At 40.2% G+C, this 25,983-nt stretch overlaps 3 protein-coding genes across 4 annotated transcripts in view; 1 reads left to right on the forward strand and 2 right to left on the reverse strand.

The window, feature by feature from the left end:
• Positions 1–25,983, reverse strand: part of LOC141428434 (uncharacterized) — a 314,383-nt gene that overhangs the window by 113,535 nt on the left and 174,865 nt on the right. The gene's annotated exons all lie outside the window — the stretch shown is intronic.
• Positions 1,999–9,170, forward strand: LOC141428429 (ester hydrolase C11orf54 homolog). Of its 2 annotated transcripts, none has more exons than XM_074088425.1 (8): positions 1,999–2,106; positions 2,376–2,455; positions 2,698–2,796; positions 3,491–3,666; positions 5,168–5,347; positions 5,721–5,817; positions 6,292–6,458; positions 8,131–9,170. In XM_074088425.1, the coding sequence occupies exons 2-8, from the start codon at positions 2,377–2,379 to the stop codon at positions 8,302–8,304; spliced, it is 972 nt and encodes a 323-aa protein (XP_073944526.1). In that variant the 5' UTR covers positions 1,999–2,106; position 2,376; the 3' UTR covers positions 8,305–9,170. The 2 variants fall into 2 exon arrangements, with proteins under 2 accessions (XP_073944526.1, XP_073944525.1); XM_074088424.1 differs by lacking the exon at positions 1,999–2,106 and adding an exon at positions 2,123–2,287.
• LOC141428430 (E3 ubiquitin-protein ligase rififylin-like) lies at positions 9,459–20,389 on the reverse strand. Its single transcript, XM_074088426.1, is given in 8 exon segments — positions 9,459–13,798; positions 14,234–14,419; positions 15,406–15,477; positions 15,480–15,650; positions 16,062–16,226; positions 17,280–17,342; positions 18,037–18,249; positions 19,928–20,389. Coding segments are annotated over 8 exon segments (1,281 nt in total). The 5' UTR covers positions 20,163–20,389; the 3' UTR covers positions 9,459–13,622.

A 25,983-nucleotide genomic window follows, 5' to 3' on the forward strand; every position in this document is an offset into this window, starting at 1 on the left:
AAATTAATTAGTACCTAATTGGCATTTGAATGTTAAAATATAAATACAGTTGCTATTGTTTGGCACCAGAAGATAAAATGTGAAGTGTAAAACCCGTATATTCGTCCAATTTCCAGCGTATTTTTGTTTTAATCAGTGTCTTGTTTGGAAACACATAAGAGCGGTATACTAGCAGGTTAAAGGGATGTTTTAATATTACCTGTTTGAATTGAAACTGAACGCTGTCATTAGCGGAATAAGTATAGATGTAGTGAAAAAAGTTTTTACACAAGCCAAGTAAAAATCAATCTTATGTCAATGGCATAAAGACTTTGACATGGAAAAGCTTTTCTCACTTTAACCATATCTGCTTTCTTATTTATTTATTTACTATTTGCTTATGTATGTTATTAACTCGCCTATACATCGTTATTGTTGTTAGTTATTTGAGTGGAAAGTACTGGAAATACTTATTTATACACGCAAAACCTACCTCAACCTTAAAACCTGTGACTGCCGCTAAAAAATAAAGTCTCGAATGAGATATCAATGAATTTTTTGATTTTTGCTTACGTAAGTAATAGGTACTTATAATAATAGCAGCTCTCCTTGTTATTTTGTTTTATTAGATTTAGTTGCAAAGGAAACTATTTTATTTTGTAAGTAAACTGTTTTATTTTAATGTATTGTTGCCAAAGTATGGTTTTGAACCTTTTTATGCGCTAAATGTATCCATTATTTATTGACGCAATATTGAGTTGAACGGTTGTAATAAGTTAAGTTGATATCAATAATAAACAATACTAATACCCTTGAACATGAGTTTTATTAAAATTCCCATACACGTGACCTCCTTATCACTCGCTGAACACATTCGCCTCGTCGTGATGTACCATTAATTGTAAAAAAGTTATGATAGACTTCATAAAATATATTATATTTTTCACAGTTTTGTGAACTAATTTTTTATTTTGTTTAATTTTATTGCCCTTCCATTTTTATTATTTTATTGTTTGTTTAATTGATTGTTCATATAAGTATTTCATAAATTTGATATAGATTTATATTCCTGTTTTTACCTTAAATTATTATTATTTAATTTTACTCTAATTTGACACTGTGAATTCTATTTTTATTTTTTTGTATACATTTGACGATCCTTTTGTGAATTTCTTATAATTACCTGACATGTGTTTATAATGTATATTTTCAAAGAGTAATAAATAAATCTATCTATCTAATCTATCTATGTATGGGCTCATGTAGTTAGCTATCGATTTTTAAGACACGCATTACGCTCTTTAGGGTTCCGTATTTTTAAGACGCGCCTTACGCTCTTTAGGGTTCCGTATTTTTAGCTACCGAGTAGGTACAAACAAATGTAAAGTATTAACTTGTACTTATTGCAACTTTTCTTTGACCTTAATAAAAAAAACTAGTTAAATTAGTAGACCAAGCTCAGTTAGTTTGAATTATAAAAAATAAATATTTACTACGGAGCAATTGACCTACCTAGTCTCAACACAAAGTCAGCCAAACTTGCCTTATGGGGCCACGGATTAATATACCTGCTTAAATATGTATATATTAAACACCTAATTATTTTTCATACAAATACTGCGGCCTACCGAGAGCTAACCTGGGACCTCAAGCTTTTAGTCAGGTTCTTTAACCACTGGATATCAATCCCGTCGTAATTAATTTGTAGCGAATTTGTAGTAAGTAGATTAGTTATTCTTTGTTTGTTCTGTTTTTTTTTTTTCATTTACTAAATATGTAGTTTTCTAAATATTAGGTACTTCTTTTCTGACTAATTTTGAAAAACAAAAGGTCCATTTATCGTAATCATTTTTATACTCGACTGGATGAGAAAGGGAAAGATGGATGACAATCCTCATTCACAGCTACAGCTGGTCAACATTACAAGATAAAATGCGAGCACAGCCGCATGCAGATGAAAGCAAACCGACAGATATCAAGCCAAAGATAATGGCCGCCGAGAATCTGAGAGCGGGCGCCGGCGCACAGGTCACGCAGCCGCCGCCGCGCGCGCACCCACTAAACATACGAGGCATTAAAAGACGGAATAAGAACATCTTCAGCCACTTCCAAACTTAACACAGCAACGTACGTATTATTCTGATATATTAAAAGGTCACTGACCTGTTACATAAACAAAGTGGCCCAATATCATTTAGTTTAAAATTGTATTAATTAAGTAATCAGCTGAGATGCGTGTAAGTTGGTTCTGGGTTTGTTCGAGTGTCGCTCTTGTGAATGGAGCGGCCTTGAGTCGCTCGGAGGCAAGGTGAGTCAATACGAAAGTATGTTCTCTTGAACTTAAAGTATGTTGATAAAACAAGGAGTGATAATTTCCCTATTGTCTTATTCTCTAGCATGGCGACTGTTGACTACACGAAAGTTCCGATCGAGGAGAAATCTCTTTACACGCCGCCTTTGGAAGAAATCGTCAATGGTAAGTTGTAACTTTATGGAAAAATAAAACAGCAACTAAAACTGTTTGTAAAAAGTTTTGACGAGCGTCCACAAAATAAAATACCTTCCTTCCAATAGGCCATCGAACGGCCCATACTTACATACACAGATAGGGATATAGTTATATACAAAAATAAATCTGTAATGTACTTATGTCCCTGTAAGTCCGCTAGTCTATTTAGCTATAAGTTACTTGGTTACTAATCTCAAGTCATCTTCTAGTGTTGTCCCGCGCGCTGAAGACGAACTTCGAGTCAGTGGCGGTGTCGGCGGAGGAGAGCCCCGACCTCACCCAGGCACCCTTCTCCCTCACCTCACCAGGTACAACTATTCAAACTAATCAACTACACAATGACCAATCGGACGGATAAACTACCCTCTTTTTTTACGGGAAAAAACAAGTTGACATTTCGACGACATTACTACTTCTTTAACATCACCTATTTAAAAGCTGTTTAAATAAATTACACTAAGTAGTTACCTACTCATTAATAATTAATCAAACTAAGTACTAAGACATGCAATGAAACGAATGTGAACAGTTGTTCTAGGTATCTATCTACTTTTTGTTTACATGATAATTAGCATGCTGACACTGTTTTTGATAACTCGTTATATTGGAGTAGGCAAATAATCATAGCCTTACGTAATTGCGGTTATATAATAACTAAATATAAAATATATACTGTCAAGGGCAAGGAAACTAAGCTAATTTCCGTTGCTTCGATTCCCGCATGTGGCAAGTGTACAGTCAGCATCAAAAATAGCTATACACTTTCGTACATTGTCGTTTTACAGCCACGTACTAAACGCCATGCAAGATTGTCAATGTGTCAATGCGACAGAGTAAAAAAGTTTAAAATCTTTTTAAAAATTAACAAAATGTTCCTTTTCAGTAAATTTTCCTATCTTCAGTACCTACTACTTTCCTTCCACATGGAACACATGCGTTACGCACGCATTAAAGTAATACAGTGTGACCGCAATATTGAAATGTGGTCGCTTGGTTGTCCAGGGTTGTGCGGCGACGTGAAGCTGGTGGAGGTGGGCGGGCCGCCGTTCCTGGTGCCGACGGTGCGCCGCGATAAGGTGTACGACCTGGCGGCGCTGCTGCGGCACCTGCGCCGCGACCCCGCGCTGCTGGCCGGCGCCGGCGCCGGGCCCTGGCCATACATCGGGGTCAACTGCGAGGTCAGACCGACTGCCGAACAGTACATTTTTTATCCATCTCGGTCAACAACCCGTCAGGCCGTAGGAATGAGGGCTATCGCGTATGAATTCGCCGCTAGAGGCGCTAGTGTAGCGTGAGGTCTCCGAAATGTCAAATCTCATAGTTTTTGGGTGAGATACGCGGGTTTATTTATAATTAGAATAATTTTGTGAATATTTTGCATTACCTGAAATTAATTATGGCAATTATGCGTTACGGGGCAGTGAAAGTTTGTGTTTTGAGACAGTTTTGTCTTTCGGAAAAGTTTCCGAAAAAAGAAAAAAAAGAAGAAGTTTCCGAGATAAGTATGTCCTCCCTTTTTTCCGAACAAAACGGGACTACGCAACACTGTGGTTGCTCGATATTTTTATGGTACGGTTTTAAGGTGTATTAAATATGATTTTAATCTAAACTTTGTTTTCACGCCCGTAATAAAAGCAACAGTGGCGCCATCTAGATAGACAAAAAACGATAGCCCTCATTGTGAGGGCCAAGCAATGGAATGAGGGCTATCGTTTTTTGTCTCACTAGATGGCGCACTGTTGCGTGAGGTTTTTAAGTATGGCTTTCAGAGTCTGTTATTACGGGCGTGAAAACAAAGTTTAGATTAAAATCAAATTTAATACACCTTAAAACCGTACCATATAAATATCCAGAAACCACAGTGTTGCTTAGTCCCGTTTTGTTCGGAAAAAAAGGGAGGACAAAAGTTTCCGAAAGACAAAACTGTCTCAAAACACAGACATTCATTGCCCCGTAACGCATAATTGCCATAATTAATTTCAGGTAATGCAAAATATTCACAAAATTATTCTAATTATAAATAAACCCGCGTAGCTCACCCAAAAACTATGAGATTTGACATTTCGGAGACCTGACGCTACACTAGCGCCTCTAGCGGCGAGTTCATTCGCGATAACCCTCATTGGCTGATAATTGCCGACTGGTTTCAATACCATGTACACGATCCTCTAGTTTATTTAGAGTAAGCGCCGGATTCAGACTAGCGTTTTTTCTGCGCGGATACATTCGTTTTTGGCATACGTGCTTACATGCGCGGTAGATTAAACCGTACGCGCGTATTCAAACTTCAAAGAAATTAAAAACGCACCTGTACGTGCGTATGCGTGAGCTTCCAAAAACGAGCTTAAACGCGAAAATAAAACGCTAGTCTGAAACCACTGAGTAAATAGAGAAACTGAATTATGAGTACCTACACGGAAAAAAAGGATGTCTTAGTTAGATTAAGACACTATACTCTTGGTCAAGACTAATATTTCGTATATAGCCGGACGCCATATTGTATTGGACGAAGACAAATATTGTCTTGGGTTAAAACTATTATCTTACTTGAAGAAAATAATTACTTGGATTTAAACAATATTCTTGAGACTATGAATATTCTTGGTTCCGTTTTTTTCCGTGTAGTACGATACGATAGAAGTACTGGAGGTTTATGTAGTTGCCGTATGGGTGTTCCAGGGCATAGTGAACCTGTCGGTGCGCAACGGCTCGCTGGAGCAGGGCACCCGCATCGTGTCCGTGCACCCGGTGGGCGCGGCCAAGGGCGCCAGCGGGTACCTGCAGCGCCGCCTGCCCAACGAAGAGACGCGCTCCGCGCTGCTTGGAAACTATCTGCTGAGCGAGGGCAAACCTGGCAAGGTGAGAGGGTATTTCAAGCTATCAGTCTGAGATTGACGCCGGCAACGGCATTATCAAGAGGGGCAGGAAGCAGCTGTACCCCCCTAGAAATTCACAAAAACTTCACATGCTTAACAACTCGTAATATATCAACTCCCACCACCTGCTCCCGTTAATCAGACTACACCACAGGTACTTGGACGTCTGAAATTTGGATCTCTGAAAGTGCACCAACAACATCTTGTTCCAAATGTTTCGAGTGATAACGATAACAAACAAACACCAGTGCGAAGTCCTTAGTAGAGGCCGATGTCGAGTGACCTAAACGAAACCCTTCGCTGCACGTGTCCGCCTCGCGCTAGCTCTGTTCTAATTTGTTTTTTATATTTTACAGGTGATCAAGGTAGTGGTGAAAAAACGTATCGGCGAGCTGAACTTCATCACTGCCATCAGAGAGGCCCTGAAGCAGCACTATGGTGACAACGTTGTCGGTAAGAACGGTCGATGGCCATTTTTGATTAAATTTTAGCTCAGTGAAATTAAGCCGAGATATCGTCTCCACCGCAAATTCCTCATATATACTTACTGGGGGTGGGCTAACAAGCTCGGAAAAATCTCTCCAGGGCTTCACCGTATCTTTATTTAGTAATTCAAAAAAATATGATTTAACAAAAAAAAACTTCGAGCTCATCTTGGTCGCTTAGGTACTTATATACCTATGTTAGATCAGTTTTTGACTAGGTCTAGTATACCTAGGCTTCAGAAAATATTGTTTTCTGAAAGGGTCCCGTCACCAAAAAAGTGTAGGTGTTGCGTTGTTGCCTGCAAGGCTACTACGAAACTCGAAACTCGAAGTTCGTGTCGTGCGGTCCCTCTGACACTTATACTATTTAACACTAGAGCGAGAGGGACGATACAATACGAAGTTCGAGTTTCGAGTTTCGTAGTAGCGCTTCTGTCGTTAGGGCTGGGCGGCGCGTTCGTGCTGCGCGCGGGGCGCGTCAAGCACCACGTGATGCCGGACTTCGCGCCGGCGCCCATCTGCTCGGACGCCGACGTCGACAACTGGCTGCACTACTTCGAGATGCGCGCGCCCATCTCGCACGTCGGCACGCTCGTCACCGGGGACCTGGTCAGTACTGTCAACACAGGCCACGCGCGGCTTAGCGTGCTGTCCCTCTTCAAAGTCATCATCATCATCATCCCAGCCTATATGCGTCCCACTGCTGGGCACAGGCCTCCTCTCAGAACAAGAGGGCTTGGGCCGTAGTTCCCACGCGGGCCCAGTGCGGATTGGGAACTTCACCATACCATTGAATTGCTTCGCAGGTTTGTGCAGGTTTCCTCACGATGTTTTCCTTCACCGCAAAGCTCGTGGTAAATTTCAAATGTAATTCCGCACATGAATTTCGAAAAACTCAGAGGTGCGAGCCGGGGTTTGAACCCACGACCCTCTGCTTGAGAGGCGATCGGTCAAACCACTAGGCCACCACGGCTTCAAAGTACCGCTAGAGAAAGACACGGCGCGCTAAAACTGCATAGTGCGTACGTAGCCCCGACAACGTCGAACTTTCTATCGGCGACTGTCTTAATGAGGCGAAACATCGCTAGATGGCGTTAATATCGAGAGGTCCGTTTGACGTTTGCTCGTGATTGGTTAAAAAACTAAATAAGGCAATCTAGGATATTTCGCCTCTGTGAAAACCCTTATTCCCCTAATAGGGTAAATGACAATATGCCCTCCCATAGATTGTATGGCAAACCTTGCGATGACGCCATTTATGTGCCAGCTCAATCGACTATCAACAATATTTACCTAGTGGCTACTTGCTGGAAACGCATAAATCTCGAGTTAGTGTTAAGCTCAGTTTAGTAGTGTCAAAATGTATGGAACTGAACAGGTTTAACTACTAAATCTAGATTTATTTTAGCAATTAATTTCGTGATTAAGAGGCCCCACAGACAGAGTTGTGGATACCGCTCATTTCGAGGCTTAAAGACTCGAACCCTTAAGACTCCAGAGTCTTAAAGACTCACTATACTTGAGAATGAAATTGGCTTATTTTATGCGTATGGATGCAAGTCGTTAAGTCTTGAGAGTCTTTAAGCCTCGAAAGGAGCATTTTTCACAATACTACCCACAGACCGCAGACATTTCTATCGGCCGATAGTTAAGTTGGGCTCTTTAATCAGTGTAAAGATGTATGCAAGTGCGCACAATATAACGACCGCGAATCGTCATAGTGTACGCAATGAGGGCTATCGTTTTTTGTCTCACTAGATGGCGCACTGTTGCGTGAGGTTTTTAAGTATGGCTTTCAAAGTCTGTTATAACGGGCGTGAAAACAAAGTTTAGATTAAAATCATATTTAATACACCTTAAAACCGTACCATAAAAATATCGAGTATGCCACAGTGTTGCATAGTCCCCGTTTTGTTCGGAAAAAAGGGAGGACAAAGGTTTCCGAAAGACAAAACTGTCTCAAAACACAGACATTCATTGCCCCGGAACGCATATTTGCCATAATTAATTTCAGATATTGCAAAATATTCACAAAATTATTCTAATTATAAATAAACCCGCGTAGCTCACCCAAAAACTATGAGATTTGACATTTCGGAGACCTCACGCTACACTAGCGCCTCTAGTGGCGAATTCATTCGCGATAGCCCTCATTGCACACATCTTTATACTGATTACAGCCCAACTAAACTATCGGCCTCCCGAGAAATATTAGTTATAACTGTTATAAGTGGGAATCGTAAAAGTTAAAAACATTATCGGTTTTTTCCCGCCGCGCCAGGGCCTGGACCTGCGCGTGCAGCACTTCCACGGCTGGGGCGCGCACGGCGACGGCGGCCACTACCACTACGACACGACGCCCGACCAGGCCGAGTACGAGGGGTACTTCGCCGTCGCCGCCAGCGTCATCAGGGTCGACGCGCCAGAGACCACGCACGCCGTCGGTAGGGACTGAATCGAGGAGTTAGGCTCATTCGCGTTACGCCGCGTCGGGGATGGGCCACGGTTAAAACATTTTATAGTACGAAACTACCGTGAGACTCAATATTTAGTGAAATAAAACCCGGATAACCCACGTCCTTTTTATCATGAGGATGCAAACACGATACGAATCATCTCATTATTATTTATTCAAGTACCAGTCTTGCCAATGCCAATATTAAGGTACAATTGTACCAATAGTCCTAAATCGAGTGCATTGTGCATCTAGCAGCAGCCGCCGTGTCGCGTGCTCCTAGATGATGGGCTACGAATTAGCCCGAACCATGTCTAAACTCGATTTAAGACATGAGTTATCCAAATTTTATTTTATTAAATATTTTACTATACTACTGTGCATCTGCTGTATACTGCAGATCTTTTGATTGTGCCCCGTCCGTAGCACGGTGTTAGACTTGTCTATTCACTGCGCAATAACTTTATGATACTCTCCCTTTTTCTCAAACCATTGCAAAGGCCAAAATAAAAGAACGTACACGCACAGTCAAGGAGTTTAATTCATTGGCCACCATGGAACCATTTCACAGTTAACGTCATAGTGTCATCGCATTAATTAACAAGGAGTCGTAATGACTTTTCCTTTGAAAAAGTTCCATGGTGGGGTGGCCTATGAATAAATTCCTTGACTGTACAGTTAAAAAAACTGAATAGCTAACAGCGTGGAACCTTTGAGCTACTAATACTGACATCCAATACATTTGTCAAAGAAATCATAGCTAAATTTATTTCGAAAAGGTTCCACCCTGGTGCGTGTTTCAGTTTCCTCGATTTTTGTTAAAGTTTTTATTTCTTATTTGTTAAAATAAAGAACTACAAAATCAAGATTCGTTATTTTTAATAGCTCGTATAATATGCAAGTTGAAGTGGCAATGGGCAAGCCACATCACTCGAAGAACATAAAACAGTTGAGGGAGGAGATTCGTCGAGTGGCGACCACGAGCCGGAAGAAGTAACTTTGGCAAGCCTCCCACTTAACTGTCGATATCGCGAGAGTTGCTACTTGGTGGCGAATTGTTTTTTATTGTGGCGTTCTAAGGGGGAGGCGTTTGTTCAACAGTGGAGGTCTTCCGGCTGATGATGAGGACTTGGTTGCCATAAAAATAAAACAAGTTTGAGGTTTTTCCATTTATTCATCGAAGCGAGTCGACATTTCGTGCACATGTAGGTTGCGAACTAACAAAATACCCGCAACGTTTTCGGCGTAAGTTAACAGAACCGAAAGTTCTTAATCTACACGCGCACTTATAATTTTAATACGGAAATACAACAATTCAATATGGAGTCGTGACAATTTGACATTCGTATATACAAATGGGTGGAAGTAAGTCAGGCTACCCTGCCTGGCGAGCTACTCGCACCAGCAGTAAGGGTGCGGCCAGATGCAGTCGCTCGTCGCTCGCTTGCAGCGATAAATCTGGTCACGTGACCCCATTTCGAATGTGATTGTGAATTTCCCGCGACTCAAAAAAGTAGCGTCAAGTCGCCGCGTCGAGCAGCAGCGACCAGATGGCTGCTTGCAGGAATGATCTCGGTCTTGGAAGCTGATTTCTTAATCTCATTTAGTATTAGTAGCAGTCGTGGCAGTAGTACAAAGAAAAGAAATTGGAGTGAATGAAAAAAAAAAAAAAGTGTTTTTGCCGAAATTGAAGAAGTTTTTTTTTTCAGTGATAAAGTTCAACATTTTCAGCTTTATCGCTATATGTCACGTGACCAGATTTATCGCTGCAAACGAGCGACGAGCGACTGCATGTGGCCCCACTTTAAGGCAGTTACCACGCGGCCGCCGCATCCAGTTGTGGTGTGCGGTACAACGGTTTTTTACTTGTGACGTTTCGCAGTGTAATGACCACGTGATAAACGCCCAAGTCTAATTTTATCAAAGAACAAAAACCTGACTTACAGTTGATATCGTCAGCAAGGCAGTACAGGTTCACGCCGCACTAATATAAAACTGTAAATACCGCTCCCAATACGCCAAACATAACCCGATAAAAATATTTATTCCTTACTACATATAAAAATACCAATGACTATTATATACAATACAGTTTAAGAGAGTAAATATACAGCAAGAATCTAAATTTACACTAAATATGTAAAATAAAACTGCCGAAAAATAAACCTAATCTAAAATTTGGATTAAAACGAATTCAACAACATATTGAAGAGATCAATATTTAATTGGGTGTTATACCGCACGAATAACTGTGGATAGCATTACAGAAACCCCATAGAATGAGTAGTGCAGTTAAGCCTACGCTATTACATTTTAACCATCGTTCCCTACGGTGCCTCCTGCGAGTGGACCTTGGATCAGCCCACGACATCCAGTCAAAAATACACTAAAAAATAATATACAACACAGCCCCATTGTTGCTAGCGTTCTAACATATATCTACACTAAATACGATATTATGAGTCTCGTATCATTGAAGTGATACTAGATTTACGGCACCAATATCGGAAATCATGTGACAGTCATACGGTTTCGCTCTACTAAAATATGTATACCAGTTGAGCTCAGTGCTTGCACTGTTGTGTTTCGGCGTGGAGAGTAAGACAGCCGGTGATATTACTGGCATTTGAGGTATCCCATCTTAGGCCTCTAGGTTGGCAACGCATCTGCAATCCCCCTGGTGTTGCAGGTGTCTATGGGCGGTGGTGATCTCTTATCATCAGGAGACCCACTTGCTCGTTTGCCATCCAGTTGAATAAAAAAAAACAAATTACAATTCTACACGTCATAAATACTTAACAGCATGTAATCAAGAGGCAACATTTGCTAACAGAAATATAGGTAATTTGCTGCTTCGTAAAATCAGGTTATACTCGGATTAAAAGTTGGACTTGAGACAAAATATTGAAATCCACTATCACACATAGAGAGCTACAATTAGCTGGCGGAAGATTGAGTACGGTTCATAGTTGGTAAATAATTAAAATCAGGTGCGAAATTTTGACATGACAAACATGGTTGAACCTAAATCTACGTCATTTATAAAACAAATCCCGTTACAATTTACATAGTTTCTACTTTTAAAGCATTTTGAGCTAATAAATATAACACGCACAACTACAATCAAGACCATAAATTATGTACTTCTATTTATTTTTGGCAGCATAAAGTGGTTTGCCTAATTACAGAGTCTAATGATCAGTTAAAAATTAATCGACAGGCACTTTCTAAGTACACAATTACGTATGACCTTGACTGTAAAAATGTACTTAAATTGCATACTTTAATAACAAAACAATCCCAATATTCGCCAATACAAATAAAGCCTTCACAAATAACCCAATGACCATAAGCACGAGCTGTTAACCATCCGCCAGAATTATTTCCTTCCAGTCCATCAGTATTAGCAGTTTTATATCTATTAATATACTAACCGGTAAATTTACTCGTACTCATATGCGGTCGCATACAGGTAATTAACAATACAATCCGTATATTAAATTATTGTTTAAATTTTAATTTAGACAATAACGGCTATATCATGTAAATATAAATTACAAAACGACTATAGCAATAAGTACAAGTACTTATAGTTCTATTCTACTAGTTCAAAAATTCATAATGAGGAATAGTCTCTAGTAGCGATGAACTGGTTGACCAAGCTTTGCTGGCCACAGTTTTAACTCTATGTTGGAATCCCGTTGATTCTATTCTTAGTTTGAATCAGTATTAACGCTCTAATATAAAGAAAAACGATAATTTACAGGTATTCTGAAACCAGTCTGTACTATTACTTTATAGAAGCTTTTGTCTTTATTAGAGTAAAATACGACTGTGTGAATGTTGTTTTTAACGCGGTAAAAGAGATGTCTTAAACGATTTTCCGCGATGCGAACGCTTAATTTATTACTACGACGGTTTTCAGACTTACTTAACAACCACAATATATTTCAGTTAAATCTAAATTCCTGTCTGCTATAATGCTATAAACAACAACTAGCTATGGCATGTATACGAACGAGTTTGTTGTATTATTTACATTTGCGTTATCGTTCTTAAGATAGACCAAAGTTTAAAGAACTGATTCGATTTAATTTTCATGAATAATAAAGTTTCATTATTTTATTTCATTATTGTTTGTTTTGCAATTTTTTAAGTTTTGCTTGTAGAAGTGCATCTATTTAATTTCATATTTTTATTATTTATATTTATATTTTTATTCACAAAACATAGAGTACTTTTTTTAGTGTCCCATACAAACGATGATATTTAAAATGAATCGCCGCTTTAGAGCTAAACGTTCCGAAATGACTGAATCGTGAGTGATTGCGTACGACTGAAATGCTAGAGCAATATTTTTTACGTTTTGTTTCACTTTTTATCGGAATGAGAAATACAGCGAGTATTCTGTGTCTAGTTACCAAACATTTTGCTGACTTTTGTACTGAGGTATCGGTGTTTATTCTATTTGCTTATCTTGGCGTAAGACTAGTACAAAATTTAACGTCAATACCACAGGAACACTTTCATGTCAAAACGTTTTCATATACGTAAACATAAGTGAAACATTTTGCCGTAAAGGCGTCCACTGTGCAGTCTTTACTTTTTGAACTGAGCTATCATTTCCGGAATACAAATCAAAATCGACATAAAATAATCATATGCTTTTATTCTCTTAATATCAAAGAATAATGTTGTTTATAATCGCTCGATTTCAGGAAGAATGCGCTTCGTAGAAATATACCGCTAACCAAAAGTGTAGGGTTGATAATCTATAATGTTCATACTTACTTTTTTTTTAAAGTACTTAGCTTGCAATTAAGGGAACAAAAGCAGATAATAGGACTAGCTCAGTTCAAACAGAAAGACTAGGTACCTATATTTATTTTTTTGTTCTGTACCTATTTCTCAGTTTTGAACTGCTACATTCACTAATGGCAAGATAGGTGAAGCCTTACTGGCAGGATCTCGAGGCGTTCTAGATGTAGAACATAACCGACATCGCGTCACGACGAGGCGTCGAGGTATACAACTAACAAGGTGGCACCCAGCAGTTACGTAAGGAACATGAGATTACAGCGAAAGGTGTAATCTATACCTCAAACCTATACCCATATACCTCAAACATGTCTGGGATCAAACTTGTACGATCATAATCAATGCGTGATACTGTATGATTTCTCGACATGTAACTAGCACAAACATTTTTTGCATAAACAGTATGTTTTTCGTGCAAATTTGGTCGTACCGGCTTGTCGTTGTAGCTAGGCACCTGTTCGCCTGGTGCGGGGTGGGGATGGGGTCGTCGAAGGGGTCGTTCAGGAGCGGAAGAAGCGCACAGCGCGCACGACGTACTGGCGGCAGATGGGGCACTCGGCCAGCTGCTTGGCGCAGCGCGTGCAGGCCGCGATGTGCCCACACTCCAGCAGCACGCACTCCAGCGGCGCCGCCATGCAGATCTTGCAGCACTCCTCCAGCGGCAGGCTCTCCAGCTCTGCAAACATATTACAAATATACAATTAATTATAAATAAATAAATTTAAATATACTTGTACTTGATGATAATTAACTGTTACACGGAATTATTCACAGATTAATTATAATCATCATTATCAGCCGATTAGTTCCCGATTCGCCGTATTCTTGTTTCGTCGGAATTTTTCAGTTACACAAAACTATGGAAATTTCGTGGCTTTAATCATATTATTGAGGACTAAGGTGGTATTTTTCAGCAATTAAAGTCACGTCCTATTGTGCAACAACAAAACAAGCAAGAATCCGACGTATAGGGAACTTAAAACGACTAAAATTAAAAAAAAATATATCCTTTACTTTTGATGGCATAATATGAAAGAAAGAGACAGCTAAACTTTATTTTTTGCTCTGCGCGCTCGACGGTGGCAGTAGCGCCCTAAGCTTGTGCACTGACCGTCCCGGTAGCGCACGTGGTCCCTCAGCAGCGTGCGCGCGCGCGCCAGCAGGTCCGCGCGCTCGACGCAGCCGCGGTACTCGACGCGGTTGCGCGCCAGGAGCTCCTTGAGCTGCCGCACGCTCAGCGCTTCCAGCTCGCTCTCCTCCTTCAGCTGCTCCAGCGCCACCAGCTGGGATGCACCTGCTGATACATTACCTCGCTTTATCGAGCGAAAATTGTAAACGAGAGGTATAGATTTGTGGTGCTCACGGACTTGTGACATTGAGTAATAAGCATCACGGACTTGTGACATTGAGTAATAAGCATTTTTTTTTCATAAAATACCATTTGCTTTGCTCATAACCAAGTCTCGGAGATCAGAGGCCGTATTGCCTAACGTGTCTGACGCTCGCTATCGCAATCAAATGACAGATTTCACATACAAAAACTGTCATTTGATTGCGATCGCGACCTCTGAAGCCGTATTGTTCGCGACTGCATTCACAATCGTCTTCACCCGTTCTTTCTGTCACACAATATTATTATACGATAATGATTACGAGCGACACGATAACGGTTTACGATTGTTATTCCAGTGCGAGAAAGAACGAGTGAAGACGATTGTGATTATAAGTGAGATAAATAATAAGATTTAAATTGAAAACTGACATCCATTATTTTTGTTACGAACATTGCCATCCCAGCCTATTTTAAACTTGGTCTGTAGTTCCCACGCAGATTGGGAACATCACGCATACCATAGAATTACTTCACAGGTGTGTTACAGGTTTCCTCACAATGTTTTCCTTTACCGTAAAGCTCGTGATAAATTTCAAATGTAATTTCGCATATGAATTCCGAAAAACTCAGAGGTGCCGGCCGGGGTTTGAACCCACGAACTTCTGCTTGAGAGGCGATAGGTCAAACCACTAGGCCACCACGGTTTTTTTTTTATGAGCATTAAGAATGCAAATTTATTTTATTTATTTATTTGGGCATCAACAGCAATACAGTACATTATTATAGGACTTATGTTGTACTTGTTTCACTCTGTGCTCACAGAAGGTATAGTGAAACTTGGTTGCAGTGGGGATGCCAGGTCCTAATGATAATTAACTACACTGTGCCAGCAGTGGGACGTATATAGACTGAGATGAGATGAGATGAGTGTAACTTTAAAGTAGTCTTACTGTTACTGGTGTCTAAGTCATCGTTGGCGGGGGGTGTCTGTGGCTGGGCGGTGGCGGGGGCGGGTGCGGGCGCGGGGCGGGTGCGGGCGCGGCGCGCGGCAGCACGGGCTCGTCCTGCAGGCTGGCGCTGTCGGGCTCGGCGCTGGCGGCGCGCGAGGACGCCGAGCGCAGCTCCAGCGACGACGACGCGCGCAGCGGCGACGCCGGCAGAGAGCCCTCGCTCGCTGCTAGGAGCACCTCCGAGTCTATACCGAAACAAGTTGCTTAAGGCGTATACAAAACTTGCGCGAGTGCAATATGCTAACGGGCACAAGTGCGAATATTTTGTTGTAGATTCTTAAACTTCCAAATTTGTGCTTCTATCAAGTTCCAGTAGTTTTATTTAAATTTAAGCCAGCTATCTACCCGTTCTGTTCAGAACAGATAAGACGAATCTGAATTCATTATCACACACACGTCAATCGATCATAACGTCTGACCGGCGATGCTGTAGATTGCTCGCTGCCCGGATATTCTAGTAAGCCCTAGACGATATTTGACGATTTTATCTCTCCGATTTCAAATCTTATTTGCTCTATTATAGGTAGAATAGAACGGAATCGGTAGGTCTGTGTCGAGCTGCAATATTGATGGCACCATGAGGGTTGTCTGCGTACCGTTGGGCAGCGGCTCGGCGGGGCGGCGCACGAACTCCCAGCCGGCGTCGTCCAAGTCCTCGACCTCGAAGCAGTCGGCCGTGTCGACGTGGGCGCCCCCCGCCGCCTCCGCCGCGCCCCCCGCGCCCCCCGTCGGCAGCGGCACCGTGATGCGCTCCTCGCCGCCTGAACACACAAGCACCTCCATAAAACAGGGGTTGCCAGTTCCCATCCTTCTGGATTTAGGGCGGCCAAATACACTCGGAATTTCGAACGCAGTAAATCCATACAAATCTATGGACCTACCACATACAAACAGTAGTTTTCCGTCCGAAGTTTTTTCCCATTCAAAATTATTCCGAATTGAAATACCTAAACCGTACGTGTGTGATGTATTTATGGAATTACGAATCGAAATTCCGAAACGGAACTCCGAGTGTATGTGGCGGCCCTTACCCAGGTATTTCCTAATTTCCTCATCCGGAAACCCAGACTGCACTGTCCCACATTGTGTATGCAGACTGTATGGACAGTGAATCTGTTTTGTAATTTTTAAAGCTTCTTAGTAATTTTATATCCAATACATATTTTTTAGATTTACTTAGGGGCTGTTTCACCATCCATTGATTAAACTGACGTTAAACGTGATGCCGTCTCCGTCTATTCGAACAAAACAAATAGAGACGGCATCACATTTAACCGTCAGTTAACACTAATCAATGGATGGTGAAACAGTCCCTTACATTCCAAAATAATAGGTAATGAATATTTCAATGGATAGAACTTGGCACCTACATATTGTACTTAACAGATGCCTCTACAAGTATGAGTGATAATTATTGTATCCAGCATATTAAATATAATGACCCGGATAACTCCGGATAACGTTTCGGGCTAAACTCGATTTAAGACGTGAGTTATCCGGGTCATTATATTTAATATGAGTGAGTCTCACGGTAGTTTCATGTTCAAAATTGTATCCAGCGTTACAAGAACAATAGTTATTTGTGTCACAAGGGAGCAAAATATTGTATTTACGGCGAGGGCGTACATTGAATCCAGAATGTAGCGAAGGATTCTGCAATAGAATCCTGAGCGTAATTCAAGTGTTAACGCCCAAGATGAAAATAATTTTGCTCCCGAGTTCATACAACTTTTCACACCGAGCATTAAGAAACTTGAAAAAAACAAGGAGGAAAAGTTACTTTTCTGAAGGAGAGGTGTGAAAAAAATATAGACCTGGCGTGGCGGAGAAGCGTTCACGGTGAGGCGCGTGCGCGTGCGCAGCGTTCACGCAGCCTCCTGCAAGTTGCACACAATTTTCATATTTGTTTACATTACATGAGAGTACCATAAATAGATAAAGACTATAAGTCATATCTGTGATAATATGTATTCTCATTGATAAAATTAAACTTTTGGCCTTTGTCCATAATTACAAATAGATATTCTTGAAATGAGTCAACAATATATTAGTTGCTGAATTTATCTTCAACAACAGTGAAATCATTTGTTATCTCTGTATTATATTATAACTATTATAAGTGGTTTTTAGAGACAGTTTTTTGAAACTGGGAACAAAGGCTTTGGTCTAACTCTAACATGCTCTTAAATACAATCAAACTCATACATCATCAATTTTTGGTAAGTTTTGTTACTATGTTATGTCATTCAGACAGACTAAAACCACAAATAGTGTTGACAAACTGTATTTTAAGATTTCTAAAAATACACTTGCCACACTTGGGGATCCATCCAACAGCCAACAAGCCTATGTTGTTAAGGCATAAATTGATAAAAATCAAATCTGTTTCACAAACATGGTAATACTTTTTTTTTTTTAATTTAAAAATAAAAATTCTAGAACTGCCTTATTGCAGTTTTGATTCTTGATTTCTTTTTAAAAATTCCTATCTTCGGTATTGAGAGTACTTTCCCTCTGGGTGGCATTAAAAATTTCCATCTTGTATAAGGGAACCTCAAGAAATGTGGCTACCTCTGCTGGCATCAGGCTGTGGATGCGGCGGGTAGGAGCGCGGCGCGGGGGGCGCGGGGGGCGGCGACGCGCGCAGGTCGAAGGCGGAGCTGAGGAAGACGTTGATGTTGGTGGTGAACCCCTTGAGCGAGGGGAAGGGCGCCCGCGGCGCGCGCCGCCGGTACGCCGCGCTGTTCACGTGCGCCACGCATAGAGTCACCAGCTCTTCCTTCTCTGTAAAACACAATACATTATTGCACCATTTCTAAAGGGTTTAGCAGGCTAAGGAAGGCCATGTGGCCCCTGTGAGGAATAGTTAAATTGGTGAATGTCAATTGTTTGTCACCTCATAACTAGTAATCACTCCAACTTTAAGCCCTCTATCTTGAACTGTCACAGAGATAATGCAAAAAATATGTTTTCTTAACATTTTTTTTCAAACTCGTTTTTCTCCTAATCTATAGCATATATGAGATTCCAAAAGAATGTTGCCGTTTTAATAAATATGTTACTACATATATATGAAAAAACGTGCAATGACTGCCTCATGGCTTTCTATAATAATTTTTTGAACCCAATATGGGCAATATTACTTCGCATGTTTATTTGTGTTAAACTTTGTAGGCATGATTCATGCAAACTAGCATTTAAACCTTTGTTTGTGTTTAGTCTTGTCAGTCAAATTATAGTTATCGCTTTTACATATTTATTAACAAATACTCATTAATGTATTACTCTTTTACATGTAAGTTTTTACTAAAATTATATAGTATTGACATTTACATAACAAAAAAATAAAAAAATTAAGGGATTTTCAGTATTTACGGGAAAATAGTCACAAATAAGTGATATATTTATATGGTTTTGTAGGTATAAAATGGCTGCCACCATGCACCACGGTTAATCATCTTTGTTAAAGTTGATTTTGTTTTTCCTGTAAAGCTGCTGTTTTACAATTACACATTTATTCGTCTGTGCCATGATGATTGAGCAGAATCTTTTTGGAGCAGGTTTGCAGTGGCACCTTTTGAGTAAATGACTTGCTGTAGAACATTTTTTTACATCTGATATGAATGGTGCTGCAAATTCATATCCTCTTCAGTAGTCAATGGATTATCATTTCATTAATTGATATCTGATATGTTTGGAGAGTGAATGTGACTCAGCAGTATTTTCTTCAATAATACCTATTGATTTATACAAAAGAAAAACAATCCAATGTCAGAGTAAAGTTATGAAATAGCTATTCAAAACAATACCTTTGTGATCTTTAATCTATATTATACTATACCCTACTGCCCAAGGCCTCCTCTCAGCATGAGAGGGCTTGCGCTGTAGTTCTCAGGCCCAGTATGATTTGACAACTTTATGTACACAATTTGAACTTCTTATCAAGTTGAAAACTTGGCCTCACATGTTTTCTTGCGGCGCATTCTTCTTGGCAATGATGGTCTTTCCGAAAGCACTGGTAGTTTAAAGAATGATGTGTAAAAGTGCCCATTGCGGCCTATTTACTGAATAAATCATTTGAATTTGAATTTACCCTTCAGTCAAAAGTTCATGTAATTTTAAAATTAAGGTGCAGGCCCAGGTTAAAATCCATATCCATTAGTCATTGCATGAAAAGCCATAGGTCAAAATAACTATTAGGATAACACAACTTTAAAAGCTGCAATTTCTACGAAAGGAAGTAATTAACAACTTTTACTAATGTTGTGTTGAGTAAAGTCAGTTAAGCACATTTATCAATATGTATGACTCAATAGGATGCAACTACAAAATAAAACTTCATTCGTAGTTGCAATTTAATCTAAATCACATATCAGTGTGGAGTGTTCTAGAAGCGTTATCAGCCCGATGCGGCGGACGCGCGGCAGATACAGCCGGGCTCCGCTTGGCAGGCGGTACTCACCGACGCAGCCGCGGGTGGAGACGTTCTGGCGCTGCAGGAAACACTGCAGGTCGCGGACCTTGAGGTGCACGATGGCGACGCGCTGCAGCGGGCGCGTGGACAGCGCGCGGCACGGCGCGCACATCGCGCCGCCGCCGCGCCGCAGGCACGCGCTGCAGTAGAAGCGCTCGCACTCTGAGCACGCCCGCTTGCGCCGGAACACACTGAACTGAACAGCACAACTCTCGCACGGCATCTTACAGCACCCGCGTCCTCGTACTAACATTTGACATGCTCGCGCGACACCACCGATTGTTTTATATCTATAACAGAACCATTGCCCCGTTTCCTGACAAGTCTTTAGCGATTTTTCTAGTGATTTGATCGAACATTGGTATTACTATAAAAAAAAACAAACATTCACACAACATCTGCCATCATGGAAGGTTGCGTTTCGTTACGCGTACTTTTACCAAAGAAATGTTTCACGTTCCTTTTCTATTGAGCTCAAGTGATATGAAGAATTTTAAATACTCACTGCGTAAAAAGAACTAGTTCTTAAAAACGCGTTCTAAATTAACTTGAAACACGTTTAGTTATCGCTTATCATTTTTGAGCTAATCAAGTCGTAACGGAACGGACATGGATGGAACGGACTAATAATTTGTTGTTTGTGTTTAATAAAACATGCCTTGACAGTAAATATATAAAATCAAGGTAGTTTTGAAGGACGTTAAAAAAATTAAAATAATTTGTGGGTAGTTTTGTTTTGTTTCGTAAAACGTATGTGGGTACTTGGGGAGTTACGACAAGTTAAACGGTGGTTGTGGTTCGTTACTCTAACAACTGGTAGCATGGTGTACGGTTGTGTCACTCTGAAGATGAGCTCTGGTTGAGTTCGAAACGCGTCTGTAGTGTGGTGGTGGTGATTAGATGGGTTTGTGTGATTTGTGTGTGTTCTTATAGTGTGGAGGTGGAGGAACTGCATGAACGCATATTTTTGCATAAGCTTACTATCGTAAGGTCGCGGGTGAGCAAGAAATTCTTTTATTAATTTAATAATTTGTCATTTTCAAATAGGTCACAGACTACTAAGAAATAGGGCTTATTTATTAACCCCCGACGCAAAAAGAGGGGTGTTATGAGTTTATGGCACCGTAGCTCTTAAACGGGTGTACCGATTTGAATGCGATAAGTATTTTTATTTGAAATCAGGTTTTCTAGCGATGGTTCTTAGACATGTTTTATCAAAATCGGTTCAGCCGTTTTTAGAACATTGAACTCTGAAGTGACAAAGTCGGGGTTTTGCAACTTTTTGTTGGTTAGGTTATTATTGGGTCCATTATGAAAACCGATACGGGTGGCACGTTGGATAGCAACAGACATTCCAAAAGTTATATATATAGCTGTTAAAAATTTACATTTAATGTGTGTCCGGTTTTATTAATCATCATCATGTCAGCCGAAAGACGTCCACTGCTGGACGTAGGCCTCCCCAAGGCTCTCCACTCAGACCGGTCTTTTGCATTCCGCATCCACAGCGATCCCGCGATTTAACCAGGTTTTTATTAATGAACTGAAACAATGTCATTGCTCACCCGCGACCTTATGATAGCTAAGTTTATGCAAGAAATGCGTGTTCACACTGTGAGAACACACACTTTTTTTTAAATTCAGCTATTTATATTTATTACTTATGTATATGCTATAGGTAAACTAGCGAAAGGGGCGAGGCAGAAGCAAATATCCTGAACGATTCAGCAGAGTGAGCTGGTCCATGCGAGCGCACTCTTTATTCAGCGCCGAAACGTGTGAAGGGAGCGCGGCCGAGCGAGCGACCCCGGGAGACCTACTAACGGTTCACACCACACACAATTAATTGCATCATAATTCAGAATTTAAATTGAAATGTAATGTTCAATTTTATAGTTACACTAGCTGTTGCCCGCGGCTTCGCCCCCGTTCCCTAAAAATTAAAAAAGTAAAATTTTGTTCAGCACAAGCCTTGTCCAGGCAGTAATGAATACAAAAATTATCCAATTCAGTGCCGTCGTTCGAAAGTTATGCGCGTACATACATTTCGATGATTCGTTTTGATATTGGACGTCGATATCCCTAAAATGTCAACACACTTTTGGAATTCTGTATGTTTAATAAATTAATACCTACCTTAATCATAGTTCTATCAGTGTGAAACACGTTCGCGGCTAAAATATTGAATCAAAATTGTTGCTGTAATTATATAACAATGCCACCTAAAAATTACACAGTGTAAATACTATAACTTCAGTTACACTGTGAATAATTGTCGAGATTGACGTTCGTGGTAGCCCATAGGCTCGTGAGTGCATAATACGAGGCTTTTATGTGCAAATGCACCGCTCGAGCGCCTGCCCGCTTTGCTCTATCGCTTCACTTAGCATCATTACTCAAATATTTTTACCAGGCGCAGATGAAACTACGTCACGATTTAGTGGATAGTGGATGCTTTGTTTTAGGTTTGATATTATTCTAAGGTATAATTGTTGTTTGATATGATTCCTCCTATATTTTTACTGTGATGCGGGGTGCACTCGCCTCAGCTGGTGCCTGGGCCGAATTCCTCTAGCGTGGGGATGAGCACATTATGGGCTAGTGATGCGCCACAGATTAGTCAAATTTCTGAATAATCTAGGTAGTAGGTACCTATTTCTGTAGAGACGTTCAATCAATTCGTGACTAAAAATATTATTCCTTTTCTTTATTAACCTGTAACAACGTCTGACTGTTGGGTAAAGGCCTCTCTCCCGGATTTCCAATTCGCATTGTCTGGCCAGTTGGTCGAGAACACGTCACGCCATCCTGCCATCTCCGAATTGGCTCGCCGCGGCGCCGATAGCCATCGAGGGGCACCCACTGAGTAGTAACCCGTGTCCACCTCTCTGGATGCATGTGGTGGTTTTTTATACGTCCATGACGTAAGTTGAGACGTGTTTTGGACTCGATTCGTCCTATTAACACTTAAAATGGTGCCCTACGTAGCTCTTTGGTAGCGCGTCGATTTGTTGTTCTGAATGTCGGCCAAAAACCAAGTTTAGCAGCGTAGGTTAGGTTGGGCAGTGACATAGGTATGTCGAGTTTCCGCTAGAGTGGTAAGGGAAGGTTGCCTTTCAATAGCTCCTTCATGGACTAAAAGATCTTACAGGTGTTGTCGACGTGTCTGTCGATCTCTTTCTTGTCAACATGTCCAACCCGAAGGCTGAAACAATATTTAGATTTTTTTTTTCAACAAACATAATATAGTATAAAAAGAAACGATAACAATTATATAGATTAAAAAATATCTAAACCCTGTATCTCTCCTACCCGAGGCATCGTGCCCGAAGGCTTGCTGAATGAAGATCTTGAAGCATCAGTTCAAGTTCTATGCCGAATAAGAAAAACCGGCTATGAGCGTGTCGGACACGCCCAAAATAGGGTTCCGTAGCCATTACGAAAAAAATAAGTAATATTTTTCTAAGGATTTCGTATTTTATACGGAATCTTCCAAGTTTAGGTATATTTTACACCTTAGGCTGCTATTTACTCTTAAACTACTAATAATTCTCAAGCAAACTTAGCCGTTATAGTTTTCCTTGAAAGTTTGATATAGTTACTACCATCCTGAATTTAATGAAATAAAATAATAAAATGCTCGATTTTAATGAAAATTTGCACTTCAACGTTGGATAGTTTGCAAACAAATCACTGTATCGAAAAATAGTTTTTATTTTTTATTTTTATCATACCATTTTGTCGGCATACTTTACATACATATTCGTGCAAAATTACAGCTTTCTAGTATTGATAGTCCCTGAGCAAAGTCGCGAACGGATGGACAGACAGACAGACAGACATGGCGAAACTATAAGGGTTCCGTTTTTGCCATTTTGGCTCCGGAACCCTAAAAAGGACAATGTAATACAAATATCAACAGGTACAACTAAGCAGATACCTAACTTATTCAAACTACAAATTTAATTTATGAAAAGTTAAATGAACGGTGAATCATCTATTATAATAAGAATTAAGTAACATTCGTGCATATTTATATATTGTGACATATATAATTTTTTATTTGTAAGTATGTTGATTTTGAGCTAATGTTGTACGCAGGTATACAGCCAACTACGTAATCATTAGGTAAATGAAGCTTGACATAATTTATCACTTGTTTCATACATATTTTAGCTGATGACGTCATTACGTGGGTAAACAATGAGTCAAAAAAGTCGATAAGCAGAGGACTATTTCGGAATATCTGGCAAAATATTTTTTGGTGCCTGTCTGCCTACATAAAACGTGACGCAGGTAGCGTACCTTACTTATTTGTTGAAGGATCCTTTCTTCTTGCCGTTAGTGCTATTACAATAGATTGTTTGTTCTTTACCTATATTCGTATACAAAACAAATGGTAAGGGCTCAAACAGACTACGACATTTTACACGGTAAGTAAAGGTACTCAGTGTATAGTGTATACCTAAATACATGAAGTGTACTTACCGTGTAAAGTGTCCTAAATAGTCAGTAATCTGTCTATTCACCAACATTATTTCATAGTGTAATGGACAGAGTGGAAGTAACAGCTGTTTGTTAACCTCCTAGGCGGTGTCGCCCCCCTTACTGAAAAACAAAAGTTTGGTGAATTTCAGCGCCGGAGTGTTTGCAGAGCGTGACGTCACACGCCGTGTGGACGCAGCTGCGCCGCCACGCATCAGCGGCAGCGACCTGAGATATTAATAAGCATAATTTACAATTATTTTACGTTTAATTAGTGTAAATTACGAGTTGTGATATGCCGTAGTAAAATAGCAGTGAGGCTGTGTTGACTTCGCAAGCGCGGTGTGTCCGTGGCAGCGGCGCATTACAGTTGGACCCTAGTAGGTATATGTATGAGTATATAGGTACGTATATGTGTCATACATACAGCACATTATTTAACTTTATTGGGTTAGACGTATTTTTTGTTTCACCGCAGAACCTATTTAAGTACATAATTAACTGTGCATCACTTAAAACTGTTAAGCAAAAACCTATGTACTAACTAATTAGATGAGTGGTCCACGGGTTTCTAAGTTGGTTTGTTAGTTTGTCTTTATCCTGCACGCGAACTGCGAAAGCGTAGGTTAAGTACTCATGTTGTAGATGGAAAAAAACTCAAATTAAAAATTTTAAAAACCCCCCACACTAAATAACGCCAGCAAAAATAAAAATAAAAACACCTGAAAAAAAAACGCCGCCAAAAAAGAACTAAAAAGTAAAAAATAATTAAGCACTACCTAGCTGTTGCCCCGCGACTTCATCTGCGAAGAATTCGTTTATCCCTATCCCGCGGGGACTATGCTGATTTCCCGCAAAATTAGCCTAAGTTAATTTAGTATAAGACCTAGTAATATTTTATTATCTAAGCGTCGTCGGTGTCGGGGGACCGCTAAGGTTAACAGGAAACTAAAGTACATCTATCTATTTTTAAAGTATTTAACTTATTTATGCGTCAAAGATTCCTACCGCAGCGAACAAAAGAGCTGATAATCTTGAAACGGCTGAACCGATTTTGATAAAACATGTCTAAGATCCATCGCTGGAAAACCTGCTTTCAAATAAAAAAACCGCATTCAAATCGGTCCATCCGTTTAAGAGCTACGGTGCCACAGACAGACACACAGACACACATAGCGGTCAAACTTATAACACCCTCTTTTTTCGTCGGGGTTAAAAAACATCTATGAACTAAAATAATTTCTTTGCTCACCCGCGACCTTATGATAGTTAAGTTTATGCAATATATGCGTGTTCATGCAGTTCCTCCACCTCCACACTGTAAGAGCACACACAGTTTAACACTAGTTAAACTTATGCTAGGTATAATAAGGTCGCGGGTGAGCAAAGAAATTCTTTTAGTTCATTGACACCTCCGCAAAGTAACGCCTGATTCAATAAATTATTTAAAAAAAAATCTATGGCGTTAAAAATATTTCAGTGGCGAACAAAATATTACTGAATTGGATCCAATTAGAAGCACTTCTATTCGAATACAATAATAATTTAATCATCGCTGG

The sequence above is a fragment of the Choristoneura fumiferana genome, chromosome 5 (assembly GCF_025370935.1).
Source record: "Choristoneura fumiferana chromosome 5, NRCan_CFum_1, whole genome shotgun sequence".
NCBI classification, from domain to species: Eukaryota; Metazoa; Arthropoda; class Insecta; order Lepidoptera; family Tortricidae; genus Choristoneura; species Choristoneura fumiferana.